The 9,751-nt window shown below is 34.0% G+C and overlaps 1 protein-coding gene and 1 long non-coding RNA gene across 2 annotated transcripts; both read right to left on the bottom strand.

The window, feature by feature from the left end:
- Nucleotides 1-378: 378 nt before the first annotated feature.
- LOC148207981 (uncharacterized) lies at nucleotides 379-1,313 on the bottom strand. The gene is made up of 2 exons (XR_015788838.1): nucleotides 1,208-1,313; nucleotides 379-781 (listed from the first exon to the last, which is right to left on the bottom strand). It is a non-coding gene; the product is annotated as an uncharacterized LOC148207981 (long non-coding RNA).
- Nucleotides 1,314-1,916: 603 nt separating this feature from the next.
- Nucleotides 1,917-8,656, bottom strand: LOC111011354 (GTP-binding protein, HflX). The gene is made up of 13 exons (XM_022285084.2): nucleotides 8,247-8,656; nucleotides 7,331-7,473; nucleotides 6,242-6,358; nucleotides 5,702-5,816; nucleotides 5,438-5,575; nucleotides 4,892-4,987; nucleotides 4,670-4,783; nucleotides 3,862-3,930; nucleotides 3,595-3,665; nucleotides 3,426-3,519; nucleotides 2,876-3,004; nucleotides 2,662-2,751; nucleotides 1,917-2,220 (listed from the first exon to the last, which is right to left on the bottom strand). Exons 1-13 carry the CDS (start codon nucleotides 8,622-8,624, stop codon nucleotides 2,128-2,130), a joined length of 1,647 nt encoding a protein of 548 aa, XP_022140776.1. The 5' UTR covers nucleotides 8,625-8,656; the 3' UTR covers nucleotides 1,917-2,127.
- Nucleotides 8,657-9,751: the final 1,095 nt, after the last annotated feature.

The raw sequence follows: 9,751 nt of genomic DNA, 5'->3' as shown, positions 1-9,751 counted from the left end.
TAAGGCTGTTAATAATAATAATAATAATAATAATAATGGCATTAAAGTACAGTTTACATAAAGCAAAGGCACTATTAAGAAAGTGTATTATAATGGCAAGTCCATGAATTGCCTTACGTCTCACATGGCTGCAGTAACCAAACACAGCCTTAAAAAATATTTCAAACATTAAGCTGTCCTTTTTGATTCGCATATTACCACGTTCTCCTGTGAACTTCACTTCTCATTGCTCCACTCATTAATTTGTCTTTATCTCTCTCATAATAATCATCTTATTCATAATCAAATTATCATTCTTTTTCATGCTATATGTTATTTGGTTGATTAGGAAGTCGTCTTAATTACTCACAAAATCAGATTATTATTTGTGCGTACCAATGATGCAATCAATACTTATTTTATTTTAGTACTTATTTATTTTAGTACAACATGTAAAAGGTGGAGATTTGAACTGATCAAAGATACTATTATTAAGTTGGTATTTTAGTGTTTATATTCTTAAATCTAATGTTTTCACCTTTTGTGGTCAAATTTCATCAGAAAATTATGGTCTTGGTTCTCAGTTCATATTCGTTGGATACATTAGAGAGATTCAAAAAAATATTATTTTCACCATATATTCATTAGAGATTGACATGTTGGTTATGATTTTGAGTAATTTTCAGTGAAAGAGAGGGAACTTTTGCGAACCTACTTTACTCATCCTTTCTTTAATGTTGACCCTGCGGCTTCAGTCGGTGGGGTTGGTCGAATTTGGGACATTTGAACTGATTTTTTTAACCTGCAGTTAATAAGATGAAAAGGTGAGCAAGAAAGGTTCCACTAATTTTATGCCAAAACTTGCAATTAAAGCACTAATCCATTTACATATAATATATATAGAAGTCGAATGTCTTTCCAATTTTGTAACATTTGCTGTCATTTTCTCCCTCTTCTTACTCTTTGGCTTGGTGGAATCAAGCATTATAAATGGCTTTGTTTTGCGAAAAGAGGGCTTTATTTCGCTGAGCTATACGATGACTTCAATACTACATTGAATAAAAAAGTGTACCCAATCCCCAGATGGTTTCCATATATATATGTTCCAATTATGGGTCAGATTTCTGGTCATGGTAAAGCAGAACACCGACCCATACGATTTTTTTAACCAATGATTTCAAGCTGACGACACCTGATTATGATGCGTGACCGAAAGATATGTACCTACCAAAGAAAATCTGACCAAATGCCATATAATTCATGTGTAAAGTTGTTTCTTCCAAAATCCCATTTGACAGGGCCACCCAACAGAACCATCGGATTAGTTTAGGTTGCTGCAGGCAAAAAATCAAACATGTCGAGGACAAAGTATGTGCTTTCTATATCGCAGATGCTGCTTTCGAGCACTACAAACTAAGATATCAAATTTCATTGAAGAAAAAATTAGAATCAGAAGAGTTGACGCTTTGGGAAGCAATTTGATTCCATACCTTCCATGAACTGGACGAACTCCAGAGTCCAGAGCTAATTTTGACTCGGAACTGCACCCCCCTTGTTTGGATTGGAAACGGATAAGTTGAAAGTAAATATAATTAAGAAGTTTTGTCATCATTATTGCTATTGTAAATGAGAACTTGAAAGTTGTAAAGGCTAGAAAAGGAGTTCACTCACTGGAAATTTGCTATTACTGCTGCACCAAACCGAATATGGCTCCTCGCAGAGTACCGGCACCAGATTTGCAGAATTTACCAATTCATCGTCATCCACTGTCACCGTTTGGCCTCTCTTCCATTTACAATCTGTTTTTCTTACAAAATTACTGCCTCGGTAGCAACTGAAGATGATCTCCTTTAAGCTAATGAACAGAAAAACCTTGTGTTCAAGTACTATTGCTCTTGCTCGAGTACCAATTACATCTTTAAGCGAGAGCAGGAGCAAATAGCAAAAGAGGACGTTCCAATGCCCGTGTAACTTCTTTCCACATCATAATTTCAACAATTCAGAACATAATTTATTTACAATCCCATGGTTGGGTGATTCCTTGCTTTTACACAATTACAACAAACAGGAGTCCCTTCCCCTGTCATATGAATAGTGCAATAGAAATGGATAGTAAAAGTCGAAATGATAAAATGGGGAAAACTGAGTTCAGGATATACACAGTTGCCTCATAGGTGTAAGCAGCCTTGAAAACCTAAGGGGGACGTATGCCTGCACCAATGTCCCATTCTCTGTATATTCCTGCCAGTCATAAGATGACAATAGAAATTACTGGAGAAGCAAACAAGTGGTGACCACGAACAACATAGAGATCAAATTGATCCCTGTGATTTTAAGGAGGAGTCGCCCAACATTAATGTTCGTTTCTTGGCATCTAAGACGGTGTCAAAAGGTTTATAAGCCACTGCTAACAAATATGTATTGTTTAGAGCAATGGCAGTTTCAATACAATCTATTAATGTAATGATAGAAAGTCAAGATAGCAGGAGTAATGGACATTAAGTGTGGATTTTGGATCGGTTTTGAGAATGACATTTTCAAATAAATTACTTTTCCATCCAACATTTTTTGAAATACACTAATCAAGTGTTTCTACGGAATGCAATCTCAAGATATTAAAAAAATCTGGAATGGGTATAACAAGAATACTAAATTAATCGAAAAGGATCATCCATAACTTACAGTTTTCTCCACCACTCCAACCTGATGCACAGTGCTCAGGAGCTCACCTCTATCAAATGGGATCAAGGCTTCCACCCAAACCATTGAGTCCTGTCATTGAAAACAATCATTCCTGATCTTGTCTTTATATTTCAGGTTAAAGCAGTGCCAGCTGCTGCAAATACAAAGAATTGAGAAACACAACTATTTTCAAGAATACACAAACATAATGCACCTTCAATTTTCCCTGAACTGCATCACAGAATTTGTCCAGACCATCACCACTCAACGCAGATACACAAACAACATCTCCTCTCTTCTCCGCTTCCAGTCTAACAAGTTCAGGATCATCAACCTTGTCAACCTGCCAGAGCCATGTATATATTTTGACTTTTGTGGTCAGAGATACATATTAGAATTAGATGAGGAACTTGAATTTATGCAAAAAAATTACCAACAAGGATCCTATACAAAAGCTACAAGACTGAGCTATGGGAAAAACAAAAGGCCATTTTATGTAGAACATATGACAAGTTGGAAGAGAATTCCATAAAAACGTAGAACTCTGGACCGTTGTTAGAATAACATAAACAAAAAAGAGACTGAAACCAAATCAATGCAAGCAAGGTCAACGACAAACAAATTATTTTACAAGTAAATATAAAATATTTAAGTTTAGAGGGGGGAAAAAAAGAAGTTAACTTCCTTATTTTATTCCAGAACAGTTTCTCTCTTTCTTTCTTTTTTTTTCTTTTTTGCAAGATTTTTTTTTTCTTTTTCTTTACCTTGTTCCATACCATCAACTTGGGAATTGATGAAACATCCAGTTCTGAAAGAACTTTGTCCACAGCTTCTATCTGTTGCTCAGCCAGCGGATGGCTGAAGTTTAAAATATCCAATTCAGAAGAATAAGATAGGGTAATTAGGAACATTACAAATAGACTAACCAATCACCTGATGTCCACCACGTGAACCAGCAATGACGATTCTGATATCTCCTCTAATGTTGCTCTGAATGCAGCAACCTGTGGGACTTAACGGAAAGTTATTAAAGCAATCTGGGGATTTTACTACAAATTTTAAGAAAGACAAATGAAAGACCATTCTCGTCAAAATTAATGAGACTAAAAAAATATCAGATTAATGGTACCAGCAGATTCAGAATGAAATGATAGATGACGTGTGACTATATGATGCTTATCTTGATGCTGCAAATCTCACCAGCATAGTTGGTAACTTTTGGATGAAACCAACAGTATCTGCAAGGAGAAACTCGTTCCCATTCTTCATCTGGAGAGTGTGAAACAAGCATTCTTAAGTGAACAAAATTAAGTAGAAAATAGTTTTAAACTTATACATACCCATTTTATAGGGCTTACGTTCTAGTGAAATTTTTGGAAATAAATATCATCAGTAATTAAAATAATTAATGAGATGAAATTCTGTTATCTTGTATGTTTTTCTATTCAATACAAACTTATCAATTGTCTTTTTATAAACAAAATTTGGGCACCCTTTTTGCAGTTAAACTTCCTATGATTTTCAGGATAGGTAAAACAAGGATATAGTTATGTGAGATCTAATTTATTTCAACGTAGAGGATTGGACAGCTTTCAGAAAAATACTTCCCTAACTATTCCACCCTTTGGCACTCATGTTAGGGGGACATCTAATCAACCCTTCTCTCCTATAAACTTTTCAGTTGATACAAAAATGTTTCTTATCACAAAAAAGGTAGACGGTGGTAAATAAGAAAATTAATTTATAAGAAGAATTTGTTGAGCTTCATTAGTTGAAGAGTGGAAGAGGTGCAAAAGGAAAACTAAACCATTCACATCTCAGCGTTGTATATTGCTGTGGACGACCCAACCATGAATACAATGAAGTGTTTGTAAAAAGGAAGGTTTACCAAATATCTCATCCGAACTTCAATAGCAGCTAAAACCTAATTTTTCAATTGCATTACTCAAATGCCAAGTAGCCAGCAATTACTTGTGATGATGGTAATACAAAGTCTGGCTGATAGTACCTGAACTCTTCTTGTAGTTGGATCAAGGGTTGCAAACAATCGATCCTCCGCAAGAACTTCAGCTCCAGTCAATTGATTCAAGAGCGTGCTCTTTCCAGCATTTGTGTATCCAACCTAAAACGTCATGCAGAACTTCTAATAATCTGTTAACAATAGGAACTACCCTCATATACACAAAAAGTATTAAGTAAAAGAAAATACATGCTCATGTAATTTGCTTACCAGAGAAACTACTGGGACAGGTACAGAAATGCGTCGGTTTCTGTACTGTTTTCGATGCATCCTAACAGACTCTAATTCCTTCCGGAGAACACCAATCTAGCAATGGATATTTACTTACATTCAAATTCATGTTCAACAAATAAGCTAAAGAATAAGCTTTGAACATAGACATATCATACATAATCAAAATATCCTTATTGTGAGAAAATTGGACGGAAGTAGGAACATAAATAAGTAAGCCGTTGATGAAAATTTAGGATACATTCATTAATATCAAAAATAATGAATGTAAAGGAACAGTAGCATAATGAAACAATGTTCTTCTGGCATAAACTTTGTTTCAACAATAGAAGCTAAAATGTGAAGGTGGATTCCACGTTAATTTACAATTGTACAGAGATCTTAAAAAAATGATATCCATCCTTCTTTCCTTTTCTCCCCTTAACTTATCAAGTGCATGAGAAATATCCTGTTTCTTGAGCTAAAAATTAGAACAGTAGAAACAAATACTGATTATACTAATATTACAAAAATAAAATTGCTTACTTGTGTTCGTAAGATACGCTTATCCACTTCAATTTGTTTCTCACCCATACCTTTCACCTGTCCTCCTGCTTGACGCTCAAGATGAGTCCACATCTTTGTAAGTCGTGGTAACTGGTATTCCATTTGTGCCAATGCCACCTAGAAAGAAAGAATTCCTTCAGAAAGAAGAACTTAAAGAATATCATTACATCCAACCAAAAAAGCAAAAAAGATGAATCCTTTGAAGATAACTAAAGATATTTCACTCAAGTGCATAAATATTGCCTGTAGAGATGCCTCGTGTGTTGCTGCTCTCTGATTGAAGATATCCAGGATTAGGGCAGTACGATCACAAACTCTAACATCTCCACCGAATGATTTTTCCAAGTTCCGCAATTGCCTAAAAGAACCGACTATAAATTCTTTGACAGGGGAAAAAGGTTCAGTTCTCATTAAAAAGGACATAGATATATAACACGAATACAGTTCCAAGCCCCCACACAACTTGCCAAATATCAACCCTTAATCACAATTAAAGTAAGTGAATGGAAGCCCCCACACAATTCTAATGAATAATTACAAAAGTCCTTAGAGACCAACCCCAAGTAGAGGCATTAAACCTAGACAACGACCACACCTCCTCCCAATATCTCTCCATATCTCTAAAAATTATATCGTTCCTCTCTAGCCAAAGACCCCATAGGATAGAATGGTCAAAAGGATTATGATAGAGCTATGAAATATTAGTTGGGAAGATGTGTCGTTCCCTTGCTCATGAGAAATGAAAATATCTATTAACAGAATGGTCAAAAGAAATAAGCTCACCCGGCGGAAAGCTCATCATCAAATATCACAGTCTCTATACCCAACGCATGAATTGCACTTTTGATTTCTGCAACTTTGCCGGATCCTATGTAAGTCCTAGGGTTTGGAGAAGCTAGCCTGCAGTTCATTATATCCAACGAAAAAAAAAGGCTAAATAATGAAATATTCTAAGGGTGGCGAGCATAAAAAATGCAGCATTTATCAGATTTTTAAAACAAGTATTAAGGCCAGTTTGATAACAGTATCATTTTTAGCTCTTTGTTATTAAAAATTAAGCTTGTATACCCACAATTTATTTGTTTTGATTTTCATATTTTCAAGAACAGTTCTAATTCTTATCCAAATTATAATATCAGAAAAAGAATTTTTCTTTTAGTTTTTAAAAATTGGCTACAATTTTTTTAGTAAAAGATTGCGAAGTTTATTTTAAAATAAAAAATAAAGAAATTAAGAGTAAATAAGCTTATTTGAGAACAAAAAACTAAAAAGACAAGTTATCAAAGCCAAACGGGCACTAAGTAACAACTATCCATCAGTATGCTGAAAAGAACAGAACGGAAAAAAATTGCAAGCATGTTTAGAAAAATAAATAATAAACCTCACATCAAAGACGTTGGACATCCTTGCACAAGATTCTAAAAGAGGGGCAATTTTATATAACCACTCACCATCATTTGAAAATATGTTATTTCTAACACTAAGATATGCATCATTCTTAGAAATTTCTTGATATCATTGAACTTGGTTTCCACGTTAACCCAGTAAATGATCATATATATGTAAGGAAAATCAAGCCAAATTCCCTAATGTCCTATGACACTTGGTTTAATTTGAGAATTTTCTTTTTATTATTATTATTGAATAAGAGATAGAGACTTTCATCAAGAACAGAAGCACAGCCAAAAAGCCAGGTTGATCAGTGATATTTTCGAACAGAATAAAAACAGCAAATTGAGAGGAAAAAGAAAACATAAAACTGTTATATTCCAAATACGCCCCAGAATCAATCAAAGATATGAATGAATTTCAGATTGCTTCTGCATTACGTTTATCTACAGAAAGGAACACAGAAGTGTCCATAGAGCTCACTTTTGATATGTTGAACCAACGACCATTAGTCCAGCTGTATCGGCTAACTGTGCTAGTTCTTTCAGAGATTCATCTATGCTAAAAAGTTGGTCAACATCTCCTTTCCGCTCTACGCCAACAAGATAGGCCTTCTCTTCAAAAACCTGAATTGATGAATACAATTCAAATTCCTCATTTCTATTTATTTAAAAAAAGAGTACAAGAGACAGATAAGATACATAAATCTATATTTTTTATCGAAAGAAAAGTTGCAAGCATTAATTACAATCAAATGTAGAAGAATGAATGGAGAAAGCCAAGTATGATTCTCTTCCACGAATTACTTTAAAACAAACACTTTATCAAAAATGTTTGAATTGCGTATCCTAACTGTATCCTACCGCATCCTCTATGTTCCGTGTATCTAGTACATATCTTTCCCCACATATGGGAATGCGCTCTTTAATTCCGACGAGGTGCTTTCTAAAATTAAAATAACTCAGTCCAGAATTTTGTTAGTCGTGTTGATATTTAAAGCAACTATCCAATCTCATAATCTCCAGTTGATGTATACCACCCTCTTTCTGTCTTCGCATCTTCACATCTGATATCCTCATTTGCGGTTGTCGTTATTCATCACACACAAGAAAAATTATCAATCCTCCACTCCACTCAAATATAGAATAATTCATGGATTCTACCTAACGTTGTTTAACTAAACCATCTAATCTTCAAAAGCAAGCGTCCTATTCCACGTCATGTAATTAGATAATCAAATGGGACAGAGGAATACGAAGCATAAATGAAAGAAATGCATCGAAATTAAGGCGCATAAGAAACTTAGTTTCTTAAATTATTTCTACACTTCGAAGAGAACAGGGATTAATAGCTAAAAAGCGCTGTTCGGTGGGGAAAAACAAGGCTCGAAGAAACATACCTCCCTTCCATTTCGCAGCTTAAACCTATCCTCGAGGCTGTCCCCATCTTCTACCTTTTTTTTAACCCTACTCGATAACTGTGATTTAGGCTCTGGTTCAGTGCTGGAGACGCCATCGATAAGCTCGTCAACATCTTCGTTTCCCTCTACTTCCTGGATAGGCTTGACAAAAGCACCGTAGAGAGGGAGGTCATCAGAGGGCACAACGGCAGGCCCTTGTTGAAAAGCACTGCCAATGGTTCTGAGAGAACTTCTCGAATCGTTTTGTAGGATGAAGGGGAAAAACTGGCGATTCAGGTTCGAAGGAGTGCATGAAAAACAGGTTTCCCGGATTGAAGGAGGGCGGGGGGAAAAACTGGCAAGAGAAGCGCTCGTCATCGATAGGATATGCTCGCGGGCTCTGAACAAAAACGACTCCCATTATATATGTTTTTTTTTCTTTTTTTTTTTTCTTTTTTGAGTTCACTCGCACTCCTACTATATATATTTGTAATTTGTAATGTTGTCGTCCGTTGCAGTCCCTCTTTTATTCCAATATTTGAACTTCAAATTAAGGGAGGAGTACATTGTTAATCAATATAATATTTATGTTGTAGCCATGTTACATATATTAAATTATCTGAAACTATTTAAAATAGTTTTAAATTTTCTTCTTTCTTCAAACAAAATTAATTTCATACTTCGTGGTTTGCGATTGTTTATATTGTTATAACTATTAGAGTAATTGTACCATACATTTAGATTGGTGAGTTACATGTTGTTGAGGTGAAATATATATATATATATATATAAAATAGTGTTTACAAATTTTAAATTTTAAACAAGTAATATAAAACAACACGTACTTGAAAGTTTGTTGGGGAGGAACTAAGATTTTTGGGAAATAAATCCCAAAATCTGCTATTAACCATAGTTTATCACTTGTTGTAAAAGTTATTTTATTTAGGAAATTGCATTGAGAACATCTTTTATATATTTTAAAATATGTCACTTGTTTTTTTTAATATAGTACAAAATTATAATTATGATTTTTGAATGTTTCGTTATTTCAATCTTATCCTTTTTATTTTTCCAAAGCGTGTAAAATTTCTCCTATTCTCCTCCGTTCGTATATCATACACTCGTATTAATAACATATTAGATATATATCATATACATATTATATAAATACTTATATCAATATATCATATGTATTTAGATGTATATCATATACATATTTCCAAAATTTCAGACACTCGTATTAGTGATATATCGGATGTATATCACATACATGTTACACAAATACTCATTTCAGTATCATATACATATATCAATAGTCATATATATTATATATATTACATATCTATATCACATATATATTATAGATATAGCACATACAAATATTATATATATATATATATATATATATATATATATATATGTATATGTAACATACATGTTCTAATTTTTTTAAGTCTCTTTTGGTTATTCTTTTGATGGGCTTCCCCAAGTTGGGCTTATGTTAG

This window comes from Momordica charantia, assembly GCF_013281855.1.
Source record: "Momordica charantia cultivar OHB3-1 chromosome 11 unlocalized genomic scaffold, Mcharantia_2.0 BLBB01000011.1, whole genome shotgun sequence".
Lineage (NCBI taxonomy): Eukaryota > Viridiplantae > Streptophyta > Magnoliopsida > Cucurbitales > Cucurbitaceae > Momordica > Momordica charantia.
This window is presented reverse-complemented; position numbering and strand designations above follow the sequence as displayed.

Coding starts and splice junctions, on each gene's coding strand:
- LOC111011354 (XM_022285084.2), bottom strand. CDS start 8,624: ATGACGAGCGCTTCTCTTGCCAGTTTTTCCCCCCGCCCTCCTTCAATC. Junction 6,359..7,330: donor GTTGGTTCAACATATCAAAA/GTGAGCTCTATG, acceptor AATGAACTGCAG/GCTAGCTTCTCCAAACCCTA. Junction 2,752..2,875: donor CAGTTCAGGGAAAATTGAAG/GTGCATTATGTT, acceptor TTTCAATGACAG/GACTCAATGGTTTGGGTGGA.